This window comes from Salmo salar, chromosome 14, assembly GCF_965601325.2.
Source record: "Salmo salar chromosome 14, fSalSal1, whole genome shotgun sequence".
In the NCBI taxonomy this organism is placed as follows: domain Eukaryota; kingdom Metazoa; phylum Chordata; class Actinopteri; order Salmoniformes; family Salmonidae; genus Salmo; species Salmo salar.
Genome location: NC_138304.1, coordinates 68934481 through 68960113, shown reverse-complemented (window position 1 = coordinate 68960113; position 25633 = coordinate 68934481). Strand labels below are relative to the sequence as shown.

General features: G+C 43.8%; 1 protein-coding gene across 1 annotated transcript in view; it reads right to left on the bottom strand.

The window, feature by feature from the left end:
* The window catches only part of LOC106570040 (ephrin type-A receptor 7), a 199560-nt gene extending 196349 nt beyond the window's left edge, over window positions 1-3211 (bottom strand). Inside the window, exon 1 of the mRNA XM_082961406.1 lies at window positions 2987-3211. Coding sequence (XP_082817532.1) covers window positions 2987-3065 — 79 coding nt within the window. The 5' untranslated portion in view covers window positions 3066-3211. The remainder of the gene's footprint in view (window positions 1-2986) is intronic.
* Window positions 3212-25633: the final 22422 nt, after the last annotated feature.

The window sequence follows — 25633 nt, the reverse complement described above, 5'->3', positions numbered from 1 at the left end:
TTACTGTGTTACAGTTCATATAAGGAAATCAATCAATTTTATTAAAATCATTAGGCCCTAATCTATGGATTTCACATGACTGGGAATAAAAAAAAAATCAGGTAGGGGTGTGGATCAGAAAACGAGTCAGTATCTGGTGTGACTACCATTTTCATTTACATTTACGTCATTTAGCAGACGCTCTTATCCAGAGCGACTTACAAATTGGTGCATTCACCTTATGATATCCAGTGGAACAACCACTTTACAATAGTACATCTATATATTTTTGGGGGGGGAGGGGGTTAGAAGGATTACTTAATCCTATCCCAGGTATTCCTTAAAGAGGTGGGGTTTCAGGTGTCTCCGGAAGGTGGTGATTGACTCCGCTGTCCTGGTGTCGTGAGGGAGCTTGTTCCACCATTGGGGTGCCAGAGCAGTGAACAGTTTTGACTGGGCTGAGCGGGAACTGTGCTTCCGCAGAGGTAGGGAGGCGAGCAGGCCAGAGGTGGATGAACGCAGTGCCCTTCTTTGGGTGTAGGGATTTGCCTCATGCAGCACGACGTCTCCTTCGCATAGAGTTGACCTAGGCTGTTGATTGTGGCCTGTGGAATGTTGTCCCACTCCTCTTCAATGGCTGTGCGAAGTTGATGGATATTGGAGGGAACTGGAACATGCTGTCATACATATCGATCCAGAGCATCCTAAACATGCTCAAATGGGTGACATGTCTGGTGAGTATGCAGGTCATGGAAGAACTGGGACATTGTCAGCTTCCAGGAATTGTGTACAGATCCTTGCGGCATGGGGCCGTGCATTATCATGGTGAAACATGAGGTGATGGCGGCGGATGAATGGCACGACAATGGGCCTCAGGATCTCGTCACGTGCATTCAAATTGCCATAGATTAAAAATTAAATTGTGTTCGTTGTCCGTAGTTTATGCCTGCCCATACCATAACAACACTGTCACCATGGGGCACTTTGTTCACAAAGTTGAGATCAGCAAACTGCACACCCACATGCCGCTATATACGTGGTCTGCGATTGTGAGGCCGGTTGGACGTACTGCCAAATTCTCTAAAACAATGTTGAGGTGGCTTATGGTAGAGAAATAAACATTACACTCTCTGGCAACAGCTCTGGTGGACATTCCTGCAGTCAGGATGCCAATTGCACACTATCTCAACTTGAGACATCTATGGCATTGTGTTCTGTGACAAAACTGCACATTTTAGAGTGGCCTTTTATTGTCCCTAGCACAAGGTGCACCTGTGGAATGCTGTTTAATCAGCTTCTTGATACCTGTCTGTTGGATGGATTATCTTGGCAAAGGAGAAATGTTGACTAACAGATGTAAACAAATGAGAAATAAGCTTTTTGTGCACATAGAACATTTCTGGGATCTTTTATTTCAGTTCATGAAACATGGGACCAACACTTTACATGTTGCGTTTATATTTTTGTTCAGTGTACATGGAATGTGTGTTTGCGCAGCCTGGCTCAGCTGTGCTGAGCCACTTCCAGAACTAACCCTCGCCTGGGGGACGTAGGCGATTATGTGCTCTTCCTCCTCTGAATCCCAGCACCGATTAGGATGCTTTACTGGACTCACCTGAGCCAGCCCTGCCTGCATCAGAGCCAGGCTCAATACCTCACAACCAGAGAGAGGGAGAGCCCACTGGCCAGACTACTTTACTGTGTAGGTAGAGAGGGGGCATCAATAAGCCAGCTTTCTCACGTTGCCTTCAGTGTTGAAGTATGAGAGTTTGTAAGGGAACGAGACAAAGGAAACCAGTTACTCTATGCAAGTGTTAGCCAGAATACATTCTTACCCTACGCTTGCTTACTTATCTTCTAAGTCTTTCCAAATAGATTATCAACCAATTAGTAGGCAATTCCAACTCATAATTGCTTAAAATCACATGATGCACACCGATGATGTCATTGGAAACACTTATCTTCCTCTATTTTTCTTTTTACTACAAAACATTGAAACATGCCATTTTCACATTCGTTGATGTTGGGGTGGTGCTGGAGATTATGAATATTATGTAGAATATTTTAGAAATGTCCTTTGAACTGAACTTTGTCCCACTCAAACAGCTGAAAATGTCACGTGCCTCAGTCGACAACGTTCAGGATGCATTCCGCTATTGACACCTTTTGCATCATGTGCAATGTCTCAGGAGAAGGAAAAAACAGTGACAGATCCTACAGGTGACGCAGAAAGTCGGGTAAACAATACTTTCCTGTGGATATTTTAATCTCCACTTCCCCTACCGTCAAAAAAGGACCAACAGTACGGACAACCGGTGAAGTGTAAATATCTGTTTAATTAACATTCTGGCTTGTAGAGACTCTTGCGTCTGTTTTTAGAGCGACTTCTTTCAGACTGAATATTCATGGGGCATCCATGGTAACAATCGGATGTTTAGCCAAGTCGACATTGGGTCGGAATCTATTCTGGCTGTACAAGTGTCAGATTAGAGGACAGCAATGTTTCCTTTTCAATCTGGTTAACAATGTAAATGCTGAGATGTAGCTTTGTGCTGAAATATTTTTGTTGTCGACAGTAGCCTAACACTTCCTGACATTTAAGCGATTTTTTTTTTAATGCTTTCCAGACGAATATTTAATTAACAGTGGGCTACTTTTAACAGCATGCTCATACAAACTACAACATCATTACAATGTTGATGCAAGACTACTACAGACCAAATGTAACGGTTTCCGTTCAAACTCAAAATGAGAAATGGACGCAGTTTGTAACAGTACGATTATGATATACACTTGCTACAAGATAACAGTTTTGTGAATCCTTGTCCGAAGTCGGTGAACAGTACTTGACACCTCGCTTTTCATTTTTACTTACATATCCCAACATTTTCATCTATTTGTGTCCACATGTTTAACTGTCACTTGGCTACTGAAAAGAGATGCGTAAAGCTAGCAGCTGTTTGAAATGGGGGGGGGGGAGAAAAAACATATAATAGGTTCCACATACCTTCCTCAGCGTGACAGCCCTTGTTTCCATTCAGCAATAACATCCAAAGCACCGAAATTAGCGTTTTAAAAAGCTCCATGTTTGACGGTCCAGCTTGGCGAAGCTCTGGTCATCTCTCTCCCGCTCGCAACACACCACTCCGATGGTAGAGCCGTCCGGGCTAGTGCGAACTCCGCTCACTACGTGGCTTATTTCATATCTCGGGGGAGGGTGTTGTGCATCGGATTGACATCATGCAAGTGCAATGAAGGAAGATTTCGAAACGAGGGTACAAGAAAGTCGCCTATCAAAGCGCACTGAAATGAATCGCAATGCCAGATGTTTTCACTAGTCGAATTTTCCCCCTCTTTGTGAATTTTTATTTTTTATTTTTTTCTCCACCTCGCCTTTGATTAAACTAAAGTAATGGCAGTGTTGTCTTGGCCTGTCGAACCTTCAGCTTTCAATGTGGGATAGGTGAGCGAAAGGCGAACCATAATATTTAAGAATCTTTCATTTAATGATTGGATTATATACATTTCGATGAAATTAATAGACTTATTAGATCTAGATAATGACTGGAAGGAAGCGAGGGGAACGCAACATCGAATGGCTAGTAAAGATGTTGACTAGTTGAATCATTAATTAATGGAATAATTGTTCAACACTATTAGCTGACATTGGTCATTTTTTTTTAATGTCCAATTTTGAAAAATCAAATGACAGACTAAGCCTTGTATTATTCAGTAGTATGTTGAGATATTGTAGTAGCCTATAGACTGCGTTAAGCCTACACTGTGTTCACTGCAGGCTGTGTATACTTTTGGAGTAATGATTGCCAAAGGAAAGAGAGAGAGTGAAGGAAATTGGATACAGTTTCACTGATTTGCATCCTGTACAAAGAAATACTGATGCTGCAAATAATTTGAGCTTATTGTATTGACATGTGTGGGCCAAATTGAGCATGTTATTTTTTCAGCTGAGGAGGCAAAACAGTTCATTGGTCTTAGTCAACAGTAACATTTTTGCAAACAGACCAAACTGATGAGGTGAAACAGGTTGTATCTCACAATTTAAAATCAATGTATCTGCATGACAGCTAAAGGCAGACGTTGTGGACTTCTAAACCTTTTTCATTTTTTATGTAATCCTCTGCAGTGTTATGGTTAAGCAACCCCCCCGCCAGTTGCCAGCTCAATAGCATTGGTACAAAGAGTTTTTCTAAAACCTGATAACACAAAAAGACATAACACAACTAGTCAAATATCATGCTTGGTAGAAAGGAAAGGCTTTCATCCCAGCTTTAAAGTACAGAGGCAAAAACACTCTGATTTGGATCAGAAACAGTTTAGTGATTTAGCATGTTATTGTCATAATTATTTAATGCCTGCACAATTACAAAGCTTGGTCTGTGTCAAAATGCTTGTATGAATAAACATAAATTATTTAACAAGTTAAATCTAACAGGGTGGACCGATAAGGGATTTACAATGCATAGACTGCCATAAATCATTAATCTAAGGAATTGCATGACATTTGGCACTACTTTGATATAACGCAGATTCTGCTATTTAGCTACTTTTCTGACTTTAATTCCCTCCTAATGAAACAGCAAATCAACACACATGATGTTCCCCTAAGCAAGGCCTGCCAGACATAATCAAATCAAATGTTATATACACATGCGCCGAATACAACAGGTGTAGACCTTACAGTGAAATGCTTACTTATAAGCCCCTAACCAACAATGCAGTTAAATAAAAAAAAAATAGGAATAAGAATAAGAAATAAAAGTAACAAGTAATTAAAGAGCAGCAAATAAAATAACAATAGCGAGACTATATACAAGGCGGTACCGGTACAATGTGCGGGGGCAACGGTTAGTAGAGGTAATTGAGGTGATATGTACATGTAGGTAGAGTTATTAAAGTGACTATGCATAGATGATAACAACAGAGAGTAGTAGCGGTGTAAAAGAGGGGGGGGGGGCAATGCATATAGTCTGGGTAGCCATTTGAATAGATGTTCAGGAGTCTTATGGCTTGGGGGGTTGAAGCTGTTTAAGAAGCCTCTTGGACATAGACTTGATGCTCCGGTACCGCTTGCCGTGCGGTAGCAGAGAGAACAGTCTATTACTAGGGTGGCTGGAGTCTTTGACAATTTGTAGGGCCTTCCTCTGACACCACCTGGTATAGAGGTCCTGGATTGCAGGAAGCTTTGCCCCAGTGATATACTGGGCCATACGCACTACCCTCTGTAGTGCCTTGTGGTTGAAATAGGTTTTCCGTGCTCTCTTCATGACGGTCTTGGTGTGCTTGGACAGTGTTAGTTTGTTGGTGATGTGGACACCAAGGAACTTGAAGCTCTCAACCTGCTCCACTACAGCCCCGTCAATGAGAATGGGGGCGTGCTCAGTCCTCCTTTTCCTGTAGTCCACAATCATCTCCTTTGTCTTGATCACGTTAAGGGAGAGGTTGTTGTCCTGACACCACATGGCCAGGTTTCTGATCTCCTCCCTATAGCCTGTCTAGTCGTGGTGTCATCGGCAAACTTAATGATGGTGTTGGAGTCATGCCTGGCCATGCAGTCATGAGTGAACAGGAAGTACAAGAGGGGACTGAGCACGCACCCCTGAGGGACCCCTGTGTTGAGGATCAGCGTGGCGGATGTGTTACCTACCCGTACCACCTGTGGGCGGCCCGTCAGGAAGTTTAGGATCCAGTTGCAGAGGGAGGTGTTTAGTCCCACAGTCCTTAGCTTATTGATGAGCTTTGAGGGCACTATGGTGTTGAACGCTGAGCTGTAGTCAATGAATAGCATTCTCACATAGGTGTTCCTTTTGTCCAGAAGGGAATTGGCAGTGTGGAGTGCAATAGAGATTGCATCATATGTGGATCTGTTAGGGCGGTATGCAAATTGGAGTGGGTCTAGGGTTTCTGGGATAACGGTGTTGATGTGAGCCATGACCAGCCTTTCAAAGCACTTCATGACTACAGACGTGAGTGCCACTGGTCGGTAGTCATTTTGGCAGGTTACCTTAGTGTTCTTGGGCTCAGGGACTTTGGTGCTCTGCTTAATAAAACATGTTGGTATTACAGACTCGGACAGGGAGAGGTTGAAAATGTCAGTGAAGACACTTGCCAGTTGGTCAGCGCGTGCTCGCAGTACACATGCTGGTAATCCCTGCGGCCTTGTGAATGTTGACCTGTTTGAAGGTCTTACTCACATCGGCTGCGGAGAGCGTGATCACACAGTCTTCCGGAACAGCTGGTGCTCTCATGCATGTTTCAGTGTTTTTTGCCTCGAAGCGAGCATAGAAGTAGTTTAGCTAGTCTGGTAGGCTCGTGTTACTGGGCAGCTCTCGGCTGTGCTTCCCTTTGTTGTCTGTAATGGTTTGCAAGCCCTGCCACATCTGACAAGCGTCAGAGCCGGTGTAGTTCGATTCGATCTTAGTCCTGTATTGATGCTTTGCCTGTTTGATGGTTCGTCGGAGGGCGTAGCGGGATTTCTTATAAGCTTCCGTGTTAGAGTCCCGTTCCTTGAAAGCAGCAGCTCTAGCCTTTAGCTCAGTGCGGATGTTGCCTGTAATCCATGGCTTCTGGTTGGGCTATGTACGTATGGTCACTGTGGGGACGAAGTCATCGATGCACTTCTTGATGAAGCCAATGACTTATGTGGCGTACTCCTCAATGCCATCGGAGGAATCCCGGAACATATTCCCGTCTGTGCTAGCAAAACAGTCCTGTAGCGTAGCATCTGCTTCATCTGACCACTTTTATATTGATTGAGTCACTGGTGCTTCCTGCTTTAATTTTAGCTTGTAAGCAGGAATCAGGAGGATACAATTATGGTCAGATTTGCCGAATGAAGGGCGAGGGAGAGCTTTGTACGCATCTCTGTGTGTATAGTAAAGGTGGTCCAGAGTTATTTTCCCTCTGGTTGCACATTTAACATGCTGATAGAAATTTGGTAAGACCGATTTAAGTTTCTTTGCATTAAACTCCCCGGACACTAGGAGCGCCGCTTCTGGGTGAGCGTTTTCCTATTTGCTTATGGCGGAATACAGCTCATTGAGTGCAGTCTTAGTGCCAGCATCAGTCTGTGGTGGTACAGTATGTAGACAGCTATGAAAAATACAGATATAAACTTTCTAGGTAGATGGTGTGGTCTACAGCTTATCGTGAGATACTCTACCTCAGGCAAGCAAAACCTTGAGACTTCCTTAGATATTGTGCGCCAGCTGTTATATACAAAAATACATAGTCCGCCGCCCCTTGTCTTACCAGCCGCTGCTGTTCTATCCTGACGATACAGCGTATAATCAGCCAGCTGTATGTTGATAATGTTGTTGTTCAGCCATGACTCCGTGATGCATAGGATATTACAGTTTTGAATGTCCCGTTGGTAGTTTAATCTTCCGCGTACCCTTGTAAAACTGACCATCCTACCTATCCTCGACTTCAGCGACGTCATTTACAAAATAGCCTCCAACACTCTACTCAACAAATTGGATGCAGTCAATCACAGTGCCATCCGTTTTGTCACCAAAGCCCCATATACTACCCACCACTGCGACCTGTATGATCTCGTTGGCTGGCCCTCGCTTCATACTCGTCGCCAAACCCACTGGCTCCAGGTCATCTGCAAGTCTGCTAGGTCAAGCCCCGCCTTATCTCAGCTCACTGGTCACCATAGCAGCACCCACCCGTAGCACACGCTCCAGCAGGTATATCTCACTGGTCACCCCCAAAGCCAATTCTTCCTTTGGCCACCTCTCCTTCCAGTTCTCTGCTGCCAATGACTGGAACGAACTGCAAAAATCTCTGAAGCTGGAGACTCATATCTCCCTCACTAGCTTTAAGCACCAGCTGTCAGAGCAGCTCACAGATCACTGCACCTGTACATAGCTCATCTGTAAATAGCCTATCCAATCTACCTCATCCCCATACTGTATTTATTTATTTATTTATTTATTTATTTATTTATCTTGCTCCTTTGGACCCCAGTATCTCAACTTGCACATTCATCTTCTGCACATCCTACCATTCCAGTGTTAAATTGCAATATTGTAATTACTTTGCCACCATGGCCTATTTATTGCCTTACCTCTCTTATCCCACCTCATTTGCACATGCTGTATATAGATTTTTCTACTGTATTATTAATTGTATGTTTGTTTATTCCATGTGTAACTCTGTGTTGTTGTATGTGTCGAACTGCTTTGCTTTATCTTGGCCAGGTCGCAGTTGCAAATGAGAATTTGTTTTCAACTAGCCTTCCTGGTTAAATAAAGGTGAAAAAGAATTTAAAAAATATGTTATTTTCCAACGATTGCACGTTTGCTAGTAGAATGGCAGTGGGAGTTTATTCGATCGCCTACAAATTCTCAGAAGGCAGCCTGTCCTCCGGCCCCTTTTTCTCCGCCTTCTCTTCATGCAAATGCCTGGGATCTGTTTCCTGGGTGGCAGTATGTCATTCATGTTGGGCTCGGCGGACTTGTAAAAGGGCAAAAAAAGGATTCTGCCAGTTCGTGGTGAGTAATCGCAGTTCTGATGTCCAGAAGTTATTTTCGGTCATAAGAGACGGTAGCAGTAACAATATGTACAAAATAAGTTTAAAAAAGAAGTTACAAACAACGCAAAGAAACAAACAAAAAACACAATTGGATAGGAACACGTAAAACGTCAGCCTTCTTCTCTGGCGCCATCTTGATCCATCTTAAACATACAAATGCACTGTAATAAATGTAATAAGTCGTCTGCACCACACGCTCACATCCTTTCCCCCTATCACACACACACACACACCCTTCTCAGCACGAAGATTACCACCCACAGACTGATCCCCTCAGCAGGGGGGCAAGCCAGACCTCCAGACCTGATGAACTTGTCCACTCTGGTCATAAGTCAGGCTGCACAGACACCAACCTCTACCCCCAACCACACTTCCACCACTAACACAAAACCAGCAAACCCTCTCTAATCACTTGCAATGGCTCTAGGCATACAGCACAATCAACAATAGATGCACACCTCTACCTTTGTGTGTATATGCGTGATGTAACTAGATGTCAGCCCCCCCCTTACTCTTTATATAAAAACAGAGGGAGGCGGCATAGAGAAAGTCACTTGCCCTTTTTTTGTTCTATAGTCCCCCCCCAGTCATTCAAGCGGCAGAGGAAAAAGAGGAGAAAAAATGATCGTTTAAGACGCTATTAGGAGGGGGAAGAGATTTTAATGTGACACTGGAATCACTGCTTTGTAAATGTTCCGCTAATCTCTTAACAACCTCTGGGGGATGAACATTACACAGGGGAGGAGGAGGGGGTAAGGGCTATGAGTCCCTGTTGTATTTTACGACTCAATGTGTTATTCCCAAACCACAGCCCTGGAAGTGGTGTCAGCTGAAAGGCATGAATGTGGTGCGCTGAGAGACCTTGCCTGCACACCGATTGACTGGCGACAATAAATATAGACTAGTCCAGGGCTCTCCGACCCCGGAGCGCTACGGTCCTGTAGGTTTTCACTCCAACCCTAATCTAGCGCACCTGATTCTAATAATTAGCTGGTTAATAAGCTGAATCAGGTTAGTTACAACTGGGGTTGAAATGAAAACCTACAGGATGGTATCTCCAGGAACAAGGTTGGAGAGCCCTGGACTAGTCATTTAAATGGACACTGGGGAGCCTCCGACATTGTCTAATGCTTTCTTCTGACTGGTGTTAAATGAATGGCCATTCAGCTGTGAGATGAAAAGTCAAGGACGATTCATCTCAGAGCCAGTTTATAATGGAATCAGATGGTAGATAGGATTTCAGTATCGCTGGCCAGATTTGTTTTTATAGCCATTGTTATCACTAGAACACTAGAGTATGTTATGATTTCTTGAAATAGTTAATAAGAAATGAATATTTCATGCAAATTGGCCTATAATCATTGTAAAAGAAATCATCAGCACTGTAGTAGGCCTAGTACATTCTATGCCAGCCAAGTTTGAAGAAAAACTCATGCTCGTCCCGAGGAGCTTCATGGGAGATGGGACAACCCGTGGGAGGGTGACAGTCACTGGCTAATGAGTACTTCCTGTTCTCATTAGCAGCGGGTTCCACAGCTGAAATGTCCCTCAAGGTTGTCCTTCCTGTTGGTGGCACATCGGGGGTTTCGGGACACAGCTGGTTTTCTACCGCGGGTTGTCTACTTTTCTACACCGGCACAACAATTACGGCTTGACACATTTGTCACACATTTTTAATAATGCATTCCAGCTCTGTTGTAACTTCAGTTGCGGTCCTCTCGCCAAAGGTTCGTTTTTAATCTGATCAGCACAGGAGGATATAGGTCAGAGCGAAGGCCTTAAAGAGTTGACAATGGAAGAGCAGGAAAGGAGGGAGGGAATTACAACACGATGCCAAAGTAGAAGTAGTGTCCGTGTGGCAGTTTGCAGATAAGAGCCATGACTAAGTAATCAGGAATAATGGTGTGATCCACACGGACACATTCCGAGATGCTCCGTCCGACCAGACCTCAGAGCATGCCAGGTCCGAGGCGACTCAGTGGGAAACGTAAGCCTCTCCGATATCCCGTTGCCATGGGGTCTTATTCCCACCACCCCCACCTCTATAAATATCAATAAAGATAGCGATGTCTGTTTTAAGTAATGATAAACAGAAAGGCAAGGCAGTTAGTCTCGCGGCTATGTGAAATGTGTGTCTTCCTGACTGTCAATTTTGTATTTAAATGTGAGTGTATATCTGGGGTTCTGGGGACGTTTATCGGTCGTGATGACGCTCCATGTAGGTGATGGAAGATTAGGGGCCGCCGCTGTTTCCAATTTATGGAGCTGACTTCAGACGGGCAGGGAGATGGAACAACAGTGCCCCCCTTCCCCTCCTTCATCGTCCCTCCTTATTAGAGTTCACTGGTTATCAATGAGAGGTCCGACATTCCCAATGTGTCCGAAATGAAAGCATCTCCTTTCTGTCCATTGAGACGTCGGCTACTATAACATGATGAAAGATTGGCAATTGGGTTTGAGTTGATGTTAAGGTAAAATCTTAGAGCCTACTCGTTATCTTCATACTTTGCCAAAGAGCATTATACTGCAAAATCATTATTGCTGAAAATAAATACATGTGTAGAGGTCTCTGAATAGGAAACTAAAGTGTGAACTTTAACACTGGTAAAGAGCAGGCCAACTTTGTTGGCACTGATCCAGTATGTGGCCTGCAGTATGTAACATGTTAACTGCTAGTTTTTGTCTTAATGATGCTGAGCCTTGCAGCCTTTCAAACCACATTTTAGAGGAATGTGCAATTTGTCTCCAGAGCAGGGACAGGAAGGGAGAAAGAAGGGCAGGAAAAATCAATTGCAGGGAATATGAGAAAGAGAGAAAGAGAGAGGGAGGGAGAGCGAGAGTGAAAAATGTGTTGATTTGTCAGCATGGGCTGGATGTCTCTGGACACGCCAATGAGAATTTATCATGAAAGACAAATTGCCTTGGTTGCAGTGGTATTCTCCCTGTGTGTGTGTGTGTACTGTACTTGAGAAATAATATATTTTTTTTAGCATTCTAGACTTGGTCATACATGATTACCTCCAAGGCCAAGTTGACCAATGACAATAATGACCTTATTGGTCGTTTAACCCATACCTTCCTGATAGCAACACAAGAGAAACATCACTCCTATTAGTGTCTTCATTGTACCCTACTACCTCAAAGCATACAGTGCATTCGTAAAGTATTCAGACCCCTTGACTTTTTCCCACATTTTGTCACGTTACAGCCTTATTCTAAAATGAATTAAATCGTTTTTTCCCCCTCTCATCAATGTACACCCATAATGACAGCAAAAAAAACGTTTAAAATAAACAAAAAAACATTTTTGCTAAAAAATAAACTTGAAATATTACATTTACATAAGTATTCAGACTCTTTACTCAGTACTTTGTTGAAGCACCTTTGGCAGCGATTACAGCCTTGAGTCTTCTTGGGTATGACGCTACAAGCTTGGCACACCTGTATTTGGGGAGTTTCTCCCATTCTTCTCTGCAGATCCTCTCAAGCTCTGTCAGGTTGGATGGGGAGCATCGCTGCACAGCTATTTTCAGGTTTCTCCAGAGATGTTATATCGGTTTCAAGTCTGGGCTCCGGCTGGGCCACTCACGGACATTCAGAGACTTGCCCCAAAGCCACTCCTGCGTTGTTTTGGCTGTGTGCTTAGGGTCGTTGTCCTGCTGGAATGTGAACCTTCGTCCCAGAGGTCCTGAGTGCTCTGGAGCAGGTTTACATCAAGGATCTCTCTGTACTTTGCTCCGTTCATCTTTGTCTCAATCCTGACTAGTCTCCCAGTCACTGCCACTGAAAAACATCCCCACAGCATGATGTTGCCACCACTATGCTCCACTGTAGGGATGGTGCCAGGTTTCCTCCAGACGTGACTCTTGGCATTTAGGCCAAAGAGTTCAATCTTGGGCTGGATTGACTTTAATCTTGGTTTCATCAGACCAGTGAATCTTGTTTCTCATGCTCTGAGAGTCCTTTAGGTGCCTTTTGGCAAACTCCAAGCGGGCTGTCATGTGCCTTTTACTGAGGAGTGGCATCTGTCTGGGCACTCAACAATAAAGGCCTGATTGGTGGAGTGCTGCAGAGATGGTTGTCCTTCTGGAAGGTTTTCCCATCTCCATAGAGGAATGTCAGAGTGACCATCTTGTTCTTGGTCACCTCCCTGACCAAGGCCCTTCTCCCCCGATTGCTCAGTTTGGTCGGGCGGCCAGCTCTAGGAAGTGTCAGTGATTCCAAACTTCTTCCATTTAAGAATGATGGAGGCCACTGTTTTCTTGGGGACCTTCAGTGCTGCAAAGATTTGTTGGTACCCTTCCCCTGATCTGTGCCTCGACACAATCCTGTCTCAGAGCTCTACGGACAATTTCTTCGACCTCATGGCTTGGTTTTTTTCTCTGACAACTGTGGGACCTTATATAGACAGGTGTGTGCCTTTCCAAATCATTCCAATCAATTGAATTTACCACAGGTGGACTTCAATCAAGTTGTAGAAACATCATGATCAACAACATGATCAATGGAAACAGGATGCACCTGAGCTCAATTTCAAGTCTCCTAGCAAAGGGTATGAATACGTAGGTAAATAAGTATAATACATTTCTAAAAACCTGTTTTCGTTTCATGATTATGCGGTATTGTGTGTAGATTAATTAATTTTAATTTAATCAATTTTAGAATGATGTAACATAACAAAATGTGGAGAAAGGGAAGGGGTCAGAATACTTTCGGAATGCACTGTACATACAGTCAGGTCCGAAATATTGGCACCCTTGATAAAGTTTGGCTGTACAGATAATGTATCTTAATTTGAGCCAGTTTCACACAGCAGGAAATAATCCTGCAGCAACAGGAAATGTGAATTGTTATGTATATTACTATAGTATAAAATAATATTCAAAATAGCTTAGTATTTGTTTTATTTATTTTATATAGATGCCATATCTTAATTCGATCATCCTGTTGTTGCAGGAATTTTCCTGCACGGCAGGAAATGCAAACTTGTAGTGCATTCAAGGTTTAAAAAGTATTCTGGAGTTTGTAATTTCCACTTAAAAATTTGACTTGATTTGCCCTAATGAAAAATGTATCAACCCCTACAAAAAAATGTAGATTAATTGTACACTGAACAAAAATATAAATGCAACATGTAACAATTTCAAAGATTTTACAATTGATATAAGGAAATCCGTCAATTGACGTTCAATTCATTAGGCCCGAATCTATGGATTTCACATAACTGGTAATACAGATATACATCTGTTGGTTACAGATACCGTTAAAAAAAAAGTAGGGGCTTGGACCAGAAAACCAGTCAGTATCTGGTGTGACCACCATTTGTCTCATGCAGAGTGACACATCTCCTTTGCATAGAGTTGATCAGGCTGTTGGTTGTGGAATGTTGTCCCACTCCTCTTCATTTGCAGTGCGAATTTGCTGGATATTGACCGGAACTGGAACACGCTGTCGTACACGTCGATCCAGAGCATCCCAAACATGCTCAATTGGTGGCATGTCTGGAGTATGCAGGCCATGGAAGAACTGGGATATTTTTTTGCTTCCAGGAATTTTATACAGGTCGTTGCGACATGGGGCCGTGCATTATCATGCTGAAACATGAGGTGACGGCAGTGGATGAATGGCGTGACAATGAGCCTCAGGATCTCATCACGGTATCTCTGTACATTCAAATTGCCATCGATAAAATGCAATTGTGTTCGTTGTCCGTAGCTTATGCCTGCCCATACCATAACCCCACCGCCACCATGAGTCACTCTGTTCACAACATTGCAATCAGCAAAACCACTCACTCACACAACGTCATGCTCGCGTCTGCCATCTGCCATCTGCCTGGTACAATTCAAACCGTGATTCATCCATGAAGAGCACACTTCTCCAGCGTGCCAGTGACCATTTGCCCACTGAAGTCGGTTACAACTACAGTTCGGTCAAGATCCTGGTGAGGACGACAAGCACCCAGATGAGCTTCCCTGAGATGGTTTATGACAGTTTGTGCAGAAATTCTTTACTTGTGCAAACCCACAGTTTCATCAGCTGTCCGGACGGCTGGTCTCAGACGATCCCGCAGGGGAAAAAGCCGGATGTGGAGTCCTGAGCTGGCGTGGTTAAACGTAGTCTGCGTTTGAGGCCGGTTGAAAGTACTGCCAAATTCTCTAAAACGACATGGAGGCGGCTAATGGTAGAGAAATCAACATTAAATTCTCTGGCAACAGCTCTGGTGAACCTTTTTGCAGTCAGCATGCCAATTGCACAAAACTCGAGACATCAATTCTAGCTCCATATCATCGATGATCCACCACAATATTTTACAGTAGGTATGAGAATTTGATGTGTTTGCGGACATTTTTTGATTCCAAAGAGCCTTATTTTCATGTCATCTGACCATAGCACCGGTTCCAATCCAAGTGCCAATGCACTTTAGCAAACTCCAGGCGGTGCTGTGGCATGAAAATGGAGCTCTTCAAGGCACGCCAGTGGTGGCCAAAGAGCCAGGAGGCTGAAACTTGGCCACAATCTTCCAGCAAGACAATAACTCCAAGCACACATCTAAATCCACAAAGAAATGATTAAATTGACCATAGAATCTACATTTTGCAATGGCCATCTCAGTCTCTGGACTTGAACCCCATTGAAAAGCTGTTATTTAAATTGAAGAGGGCAGTCCATAAGAGCAGAATAAGGATATCAAGGATCTGGAAAGAACCTGTATGGAGAAATGGTCTAAGATCCCTCCCAATGTGTTCTCCAATTTCATAAAACTTTTAAAAAAATAAAAAAAAATTATTTTTAAGGTTCTGTGTAATTATCCATACAAGGGGAAGGTACTGTAGTATTGTTAACAGTTGTGACAATAATTTGTAATCTTTTAATCTTTTTTTATATTTATGTGTATTACTTGTTAAACACAATCTCTTTCTCTGTGCAATTTGACTGTATGTACCTACCCACCTCAAGCAGGTTGACGTTTGTCATGAGTCTTGACCTGGAGGCAGAACTGAGCGAATTTTTTCTTGTATTTTTTTTACTATTTTTTTATTTTATATATATATATATAAAAAAAAAAAAAATGTTTTACTTTTTTTTTTTCTCCCTTAGATAGGCCAGCTGTAAAGTCAAAATTGTCATATAATGTAAAAATGTATGAAAACAAAAAATGTGGTCTTAATTTAAGGTTTAGGCATTAGTGGTAGCAGTGTGGATAGGTTTAAAATAAGATTTTATGACTTTGTGGTTGTGCCAGAACAAGATTTATGACAAACGCTAACCTGTCTGCCTTTAATCCCAATTCAATTATGTAGTACTTACATTTGTACAGGTACCTTGTAAATACATGATTGTAATGTGTGTGCCTGCCCACGCTACACTATAGTTACCATACTTACCAATGTAACAACCTTACCTGTTTTTACTGTAGCACCACCCAAAATATATATATATATATATATATATATATAGAGAGAGAGAGAGAGAGAGAGAGAGAGAGAGAGAGAGAGAGAGAGGAGAGAGAGAGAGAGAGAGAGAGAGAGAGAGAGAGAGAGAGAGAGAGAGAGAGAGAGAGAGAGAGAGAGAGAGAGAGAGAGAGAGAGAGAGAGAGAGAGAGAGAGAGAGAGAGAGAGAGAGAGAGAGAGAGAGAGAGAGAGAGAGAGAGAGAGAGAGAGAGAGAGAGAGAGAGAGAGAGAGAGAGAGAGAGAGAGAGAGAGAGAGAGAGAGAGAGAGAGAGAGAGAGAGAGAGAGAGAGAGAGAGAGAGAGAGAGAGAGAGAGAGAGAGAGAGAGAGAGAGAGAGAGACCTTTTCACCACCTTTGTTTACACAATGATGCTGGATGATAGTCTCAGAATTGCAGGTAAGATTGGGTCTCCCGAACTGAATATGATTGCCGAAGAATAACCTTTGCTAAGCCCAATAGAGCGCACTGGGTAGGACTGATGTGAGATTTCTTTGCAGAATCTTGAAGTATCAGATAGCACGTCATTTTCACCTCAAAGCACTCTTAAAGCTACTGGAGGTAGATTGTGGTTGATAGCTGGCAGCAGGATTGAAAAAGCTATTCAGACACCTTGGAAACTTTAACTGCCAACTTTCGATTGCAATAGCTACCATTTTGTTCTTAGTTATATAGATCTTTCCAGATGCTAAACTCAACAAAACAAGAAACGTCCCTTTTTCAGGACCCTGTTTTTCAAAGATAATTCGTAAAAATCCAAATTACCTCACAGATCTTCATTGTAAAGGGTTTAAACACTGTTTACCATGCTTGTTCAATGAACCATAAACAATTAATGAACATGCACCTGTGGAACGGTTGTTAAGACACTAACAGCTTACAGACAGTAGGCAATTAAGGTCACAATTATGAAAACTTAGGACACTAAAGAGGCCTTTCTACTGACTCTGAAAAACACCAAAAGAAAGATCAAATCAAATCAAAAGAAAGATGCCCAGGGTCCCTGCTCATCTGCGTGAATGTGCCTTAAGCATGCTGCAAGGAGGCATGAGGACTGCAGATGTGGCCAGGGCAATAGATTGCAATGTCCGTACTGTGAGACCCCTAAGACAGCGCTACAGGGAGACAGGACGGACAGTTGATCGTCCTCGCAGTGGCAGACCACGTGTAACAACACCTGCACAGGATCGGTACATCCGAACATCACACCTGCGGGACAGGTACAGGATGGCAACAACAACTGCCCGAGTTACACCAGGAACGCACAATCCCTCCATCAGTGCTCAGACTGTCCGCAATAGGCCGAGAGAGGCTGGACTGAGGGCTTGTAGGCCTGTTGTAAGGCAGGTCCTCACCAGACATCACTGGCAACAACGTCGCCTATGGGCACAAACCCACCGTTGCTGGACTAGACAGGACTGTCAAGAAGTGCTCTTAACTGACAAGTCGCGGTTTTGTCTCACCAGGGGTGATGGTCGGATTTGCGTTTATTGTCGAAGGAATGAGCGTTACACCGAGGCCTGTACTCTGGAGCGGGATCGATTTGGAGGTGGAGGGTCCGTCATTGTCTGGGGCGGTGTGTCACAGCATCATCGGACTTAGCTTGTTGTCATTGCAGGAAATCTCAACGTTGTGCGTTACAGGGAAGACATCCTCCTCCCTCATGTGGTACCCTTCCTGCAGACCCATCCTGACATGACCCTCCAGCATGACAACGCCACCAGCCATACTGCTAGTTCTGTGTGTGATTTCCTGCAAGACAGGAATGTCAGTGTTCTGCCATGGCCAGCGACGAGCCCGGATCTCAATCCCATTGAGCACATCTGGGACCTGTTGGATTGGAGGGCGAGAGCTAGGGCCATTCCCCCCCCAGAAATGTCCGGGAACTTGCAGGTGCCTTGGTGGAAGAGTGGGGTAACATCTCACAGCAAGAACTGGCAAATCTAGTGCAGTCCATGAGGAGGAGATGCACTGCAGTACTTAATGCAGCTGGTGGCCACACCAGATACTGACTGTTACTTTTGATTTTGACCCCCCCTTTGTTCAGGGACGCATTATTCCATTTCTGTTAGTCACATGTCTGTGGAACTTGTTCAGTTTATGTCTCAGTTGTTGAATCTTGTTATGTTCATACAAATATTTACACATGTTAAGTATGGACCCACAATATCTGCCGTAGCTTCCCTGTATATTATCCACTGCACTCCCAAACATCATCTCAAACCACTTTTGGTGGAAGAAAAAGCTTTTTTACTGTGGTGTAAACCTTTTGTAGTGTAAACCTTTTGTAGTGTAAACCTTTTGTAGTGTAAACCTTTTGTAGTGTAAACCTTCAGTGTCACCTTTTGTCTTACTTATGATGCACCTGGAGTTCACTGTAACAGTTGAAACATTGCATTATGAACAAGGAAAAAATAATGTCTGCTATATTTGAGTTTCATTGTGCATTTAATGCCCAAACTATTTGATGCAGCACTCCAAACAGCACTCTGTTGTCTGAGCTACTCTCCCTCTCCCCCCAGAACCCATATGTCTACTTTTGAACTACCTGTCAATCATAAAGTACAAATTGATGAGTCGTAATGCACGCTGTCAACATTAGTCCGCCGCATCCCGAACACAGACAGCTACTTGAAGAGCTCTTTATTTGCACAGCACGATAAGAGGGAGTGTCAACATCTCCATTCCTCTTCCAAACCCGAGTCTGCGCTGCTGTTCAATTTCCTGCGACAACAGAGATATTTACATAATTGATTACATTCAAACCAAATGAAGCATCAGACAAACAGGATGTATATGCAGATTGATGACATATGCTCAGAGAGGGATGGAACGCTGAAAGATTAATGCATCACAAAAGGTGAGGGGGCCAAATGCAGATGAGAAGCTAAGAGCATGCAAATTGAAAGTGAATATTCATGCCATCCGATTGGGGTCCTCCTTGGGATTTCCGGAGATGTGTGAATGAAAAATATTGTTCTTAAACTTTGGCTGAACTTTCTCCACCACCTCGTCATTAAATATGGAACAGTGTGTGAACGCGTACTAACATGAAATGAAAACATTTTTGCAAGTAGACAAATTCAGCAGTTTTGTTAAGTATGCAGTTCCGTCGAGTGCAGCTGAAAATTCAATCTGGTATTCAAATAGTATGTGCGTATGGCTGCATGTGTCTCATTTTTGTAGCCATTTTTTTTTCAAATACCTGATGACTTTGTTGAAGTCACCTCTAAAAAGTTTGACTTCAATGTGAAGACTGATGTAGTTTGGATGCATATCAGGAATACAATTTCACCAATATCAGCTCAAAATTGCTAATATGCTCACCTGAGGCCCAAAGAAATTACATTGCACTGTGGGGAGTGACCATTTCAAGTTAACTAGATTCCCCCTTGTCAAGAGCAAAATATTTAATATTCTACTGCTGCCTCACAATCCAAGTAACACAAAATAAAGCGAAAAACTGGATCTAGAAAACATTCAGCTATTATTGGAGGAAAATGGAAGTTAGATGTGCAAGATAATCCTAAATGATCAAAGAAGCACAGTGTTTCAGCTAAAAAGCTTTTATCAGGCAACATGAGAAGCAGATCATTTGTTAAGCTTGTGAGAATAAGACGATTAGTTTTCAGCTCCCACTGCTGGGATGCTTACTGTACAGTCTGAGCAGACTGGGATTCTGACATTAGTAGTGTGCGTTGCTGCACTGTAACTGCAGTGCTTTCATTATGGAACTCAGACTACATTTTGACAACAGAGCAATAAACATATTCTTATGGACATAACACAACAATCTGAAGGTTTGTTTATTTTATCCATCTTCCTAATTATACCCTAGCATGGACACACACACACACACACACACACACACACTGTGCATGCCCAATCTCTCTCTCTCTGTGGCTGACTGGTGTTAGGACATCAGAAGGAAATGAAACCTCATCGAGCGTGGTCTCCTAATGCCCAGAGCACTTCAAGCTGTCATGCCTCTCTATCTCGCCATCCTTCCATCTCTCTGTGGTCTCTCACATGCTAACAAACGTGGTAGCCTTCTGCGCTGTGCATTACCATGCACTGGGTTGTGTGTAGGCTTTGTTTGCTGAAATTAACAATGACAATGTCTTGAAAAAGGACCCTCAAAGTAAAAATACATAACCTGCTTAAAGATGTGTGTGTGTGTGGCAGTGTTATGTATGTGTGTGAGCTTGTGGGTATACGCGCTTGTCCTATATTGACTGTTGGTAATGGTAACACAGATCAATGAGCTGAAGAACACACCAAGGCAAGGCAATCCCATCACTATGGATAGGAGGAGGAGAGGAGGGGGGAGGATTGTGAGGCAAGCGAAGCTATTCGTTAGCACCCGTTAGAATATCAGAGAGCTTATTTCTGTTCTAGGATCAGAGACAACAGCTTAGTGTGATGAATAGCATGAAAAGGAAAAGGCAATATACTCTTTAGGGTAAGGAAACCCCAGTATTTTTGTTAAATGCTACTGAAATCTCTCTCTTCCTGGAAAAATGGCTAGAAAATAATGTTATAATTTTCTAAATGTCACTTTCAAATGATCTCACCTCCCTCCCTGCCTACCTACCGCTGGTCTAAATTCTAATTATGTAAATGACATAGAGAAGCTCTTTCAAAGCAGCCTCATTGTTCCATGGAGGGGTGCTGCTATTTCTCACTTGGACCGCATAAGCATAAACATTTGGGTAATTATGTGTAGGAGACACCAGCACTAATTAGGCTAACCGTTAGCATGGTAATTAACATTTAATTGGCTGCAACCTGTTTCGCGCACGTAGGGCTGCCACTCAAATAATCATACCATTGTACCTACTGTAATCATACTGTTGTACATGCTCCTCCCTATGCGCTTTCGTTTAGCCAAACATGAAATTGAGTCGACCGGGTGGCTTATCTGTCTGTGTTTTGTCTGTCCACTAGCTCAACACAATCCATCCATCTTTTAATGACAACCCATTAAGTTGAGATGACCACTCAGTGCATTAATACGGCACATGTAAGATGTAGGCTTGAGTGTTGTGTTATTTTTTATTGTACCTGACACCGTGTTGCCCTGCAGGCTTGCCGATTTTCAGCGACGAGCCCAGCACTACTTCTACGACTGTGCTTTCCAACGTTTTGGAACTAGCCAAATTGTTAGTGTGTGAAGAGAGCCTATCACCGTTGATTCGAGCCTCTTCAACACTCACCACGAGGGAGGCATTGGTCAAAGCCCACACAGACACCACACGCTGACTGCGTATGAGAAAGAGGCGGAAAGCGAGAGGTGACGTCACCCTCTGCGGCATGCTGAACGAACAAGCTGGACAACAACTGTGTTCTGTCCCTCGAGCCAGCGTCAGCACAGTCCCAGGCCGCTTATCACATTACTTCTCTCATAGCAAAACATGAATCTTCATTGAGGGAAATAAATAAGAGGCCCGGCTTCATAAAAACCAACCGAGTCTGCGTCTGTAATGAGATTTGTCACTCTCTCTTCCCCCTATTACAGCTGCTGATGTGATTATGCGGCGAGCTTGGCGGGCAGCGATGGTGTCCGTATGATGGGCAGACACAGGAAGTTACCATGCTGTGCTCTGTCACGTTGGGCCAGAGCTGCTGCTGCCCAGACCTGACAGTTTCCTGTCTGAGGAGAGGCTTGGCAGACGTGTCATTCACCATTCACACAGACTGAAGCAGACACAGCCGCACACTGGGAAAATTAAATGCTCTCAAACACTGACCAGCTGCACATTAATTCCCTGTTTTTTGCCCATGAGTGAACACCCGCACACACACACACACACACACACACACACACACACACACACACACACACACACACACACACACAATTATAGTACAGTGCAGTGTCTGTATCAGACACCATTAGACCACATTTTCCCAGTGCCTTGCACTAGTGCTATTACTCCAAGTATTGTATGTCCGGGGTGTATGTACATGTGTATGCATACATACAGTGTGTGTGTGTGGCGGCTGAGGGGGTAAGGGGGATGGTAGCTCCGTTTAACCTCTGTCTTAACAGTAGGGCTCTTTGCCCCTGAAAACAACAAAAGCCCCTGTCCACTCCACTAGACCAACCACAGAGATTAGAGATCTATAGATCCACAGACTACAAATGATTGAATATATTAACGCTGAGCCCGCTGCATGTGTGTTAGTGGGGTTATTTGCCTCCTGAGTTAGATAAGCTTGGGCGCGCAGACGGGATGGGTCTTTTGACCAACAGATACGCTAGGAAATATGGGTCACAGCTGGAGGGTCAAACGATGAGAGGAGACTCCTGGAGGAGAGGAGACGAGTGGCTTGCTGGTCTAGGCAAGAGCTCCTCTACTGTACAATGGCAATAAGCGACGTCATAATATTATGTCAACGTCTAGTCGGTTTATTGGGAATTTAAGAGAATTTGTGTTGAGCAATTGGCGCGTGCAACTATGGTGCAAAACAGGCAGGTTTGGCTTAGGTTGTTGACAACATGTAAACTCTTTTTAAGTCTCCAATGTTTTATTGAAAGCATAAATACATTTGCACAATGAGGACTTGTAGTCTCAAATACATTGGTGTAGTTGTTGGTAAATTAGCTAGCACATTTTTGGCAACAAGATAAAACTAGCTGAAACGAGCCACCTACGATTCCCCACATGGCAGCCTCTTGTCATTGTTGCTAGCTATCTGGCCATCCGGAGTCACAACATACAGACTTCTGCCACATTGAAGCGGGCACATCATTTGTGACTTGCTAACCTGTCTATGTTTAAACGTAAGTGGTAGTCTCTGGTTATTATGATTCATCTATGGACGCATACTCTAGTCTGAAAAGTGTTGTTTTTTTTATGGCAGAGAAAGAGATTTTAGTAATCTCCTTCTAGCCTTCAGAAATAAGCATTTATTGAAAGTGGTTTGGATCCGTGCAGTTTGAATGGTCCGCGTTGTTTTTTAATGGCTGGCCTATGGTTCTTTTTGAGTCGGAGTACTTCCTGGCTCGCCTACTGCGAATCGTGACTGGTGGTGTTATTTGGCTTCAGTTTCTTTGGGCCGACAATTGGCTGCTACAGTTACCGAAGCCCAGCCTAGTTGTGGTTGCCAATGAGACACAATCATGAGAAGGCCCTACATGCATACTTACCAGGGTGTTACTGATTCTGCAAACATTTCCCTTTCTCCACTCTGCTCTCTTTTTCTCTAATTCTGATCTCACTGTTTCAATCCCCATTTTCTATTACTCTCTCCTCTCTCTTTAGCTCTCTCTCTCCCCCTCTTGCTGGCTTAGACACTTTGGCAGCTGGATTCAGAGTAAACTGGGTAGGTGGAGGAGACGAGGGGGAGGGTGCAGCCTCTCCCTGGCACAGCTCCCCTCCTGGCAGACAGGACTAGGGGTAAACTAGGAAGGTTACCCTTGCCCAGCACCGATGCCCAGTGTCAGGTTGGCATTGTGTCCGTCTGTCCCTATGGCATCTGTTCATGTGGGTGAGATGAACCCACCTCGGCCGCCAATACACAAGCCAACCGGGAGGATGACGTACAAACACTATCACACACAGCACTCACGCATAAACGCTCTCTCACACACACACATCTAATCACATGCTTACACTGCCACACGAAATCCCCCACTGCCACAAATCCACACAAAGGCACAGGCCTACTGTCTCCTTCCCTTCACACACACACACACACACACACACACACACACACACAATATCATCATGCACACACTCTCATCACCAACCAGCTTCCCTGTGAAAACGTCCCCATCGTCACTTAATATAGTTAACACATTATTTTCCAATAAAGAAAACGGCACAAAATAACAAAGTGATGATCTCGGCGCTAAATCCATGATTTATCCTCTATTTGGATGCATACAGTGTGCATACAGTACTTCATCCCAGTTCACCTCCACTCACCTTTTTCCCCAAATAAGGGAGCGTTTGGATCAAATGTCAGAGTGCTCCGTCACTAGAGACTTGGGTAACTGGCGTGGTGCGTTTCGTGGTGGGCGGGATGAATAAATCATGTATCAAATCTCAACGGAAGCTTGAATCCATCCGCCTTGCCGGGCCCCCTGTGAGCTGACCTGAGGAGGTAAAAACGCGCGGAGGGCTAAGCATATACTGTACATTCTCCCTGGCCCGTACGCCCACGCCCCACCCCAGGCTTGCTGTCCGTCTCTCACAGACTAACACGCACAGATGGATCTGAGCATGCAGCATTTTTTTGGGGTGGGCATTGATGCCCAAATGTAATATCATTGGTGTATCTTACATTTCTATCCTACAAAATTGAGGATGCTCATGCCTCCTTAGTTTCAATTGGCATGCATGACACCTCTGGTCATGGATGCAGACACACACACACACTCACACAATCATATGCACCTGGAGAGCAAAGCTACTCCTAAAATGACCTTTTCAACAAGTGTGTCCAGTTGCCTTGGTCCTGCCTAACGTGGAGCTAATATCCTTGCTGGATGTCTAGCACTCGGTGGTGGCGAGATAATGTCTGCTTAAACGTAACCGTAACCGAATCAAGGAGGTGACGCCCTTACCTGGAATCTCTCTACGTCGGTATGTGTGCAGCCCCCTTCCTTCTCCTCCCTGTTTTTCCATCTCTCCGCTGATCTTCGTGAACACACAGGAAGATTATTCCCATTCCACGTCTTCTAAAATGGGAGGGAGGAGGGAAAAGCACCAAGCAGGAATTCCCCCCCACTATTCCCCTGACGATAATAACAGCATTCTCAGTGTTGGGATAACAAACAGCTCCATCTGCTTCTTGTCCTCTGGAATCTCTCTCACAAAGAGGCTATTCCATTAGGCTTTGGAAAGAGAAGAGTCTATCTGCTCAGGAATGGGCTAGCTAGTCATTTAAATCTGTTTACAAGAAAACAGAGAGAGGGTACGTGCTACATGGCCCCTAAAAATTGACATGGAAAAGACTGATCTGGAAACCAAAATGGGTGTCAGTTTTGTGTGCACAGGCCTCAAATCATCTCCTTTGACTTATACCTGTTTCCATGTCTGGCTAAGAAGAAGATAAATGTCCAAAATAAAGTCAAAATAAAACATAGTACAAAGTCAGTTTGAATGACACTGAGGGGCAGTGTTTTTACAGCTAATGTCAGTTTTCCTGAGGCTGATGCCATGCAGGTGTTTGTACACATGCATATACACACACACACACACTCTCATTCAAATACACACATACACCCACACATGTAATAGTGCTATATATATATTCTTGGGGGGGGGGGTGGTCTCGGATGGTTGAGGGACAGCTATTGGGGAACTGTGGGGGGGGGGTTCTTGGAGGGTTCAGGTCCCCGTTTTGTTTGGCCTGGTGGGAGATCTGTCAACATGAGCTTGAGCAGGTCGTTGACTCTGGATGTTTCTGTGTGTCGCTCTGAATGGCAGTCTGTTGGATGACTGGTGTGGTGGGGTTGTTGAGCGGCTTCACTGCAAGTATATTGTATGTTTTGGATATTGAATAAAATAATAATAATAAAAAATCAAATAAAAAAAGATTAGAAATAGTCTTTTGGTAGTTTTGATGGTGCAAAAATGGCTCGCAATGTCTTTTAGATTGTGTGAAAAAAGAGCAGGACTATTTTGGCTCCA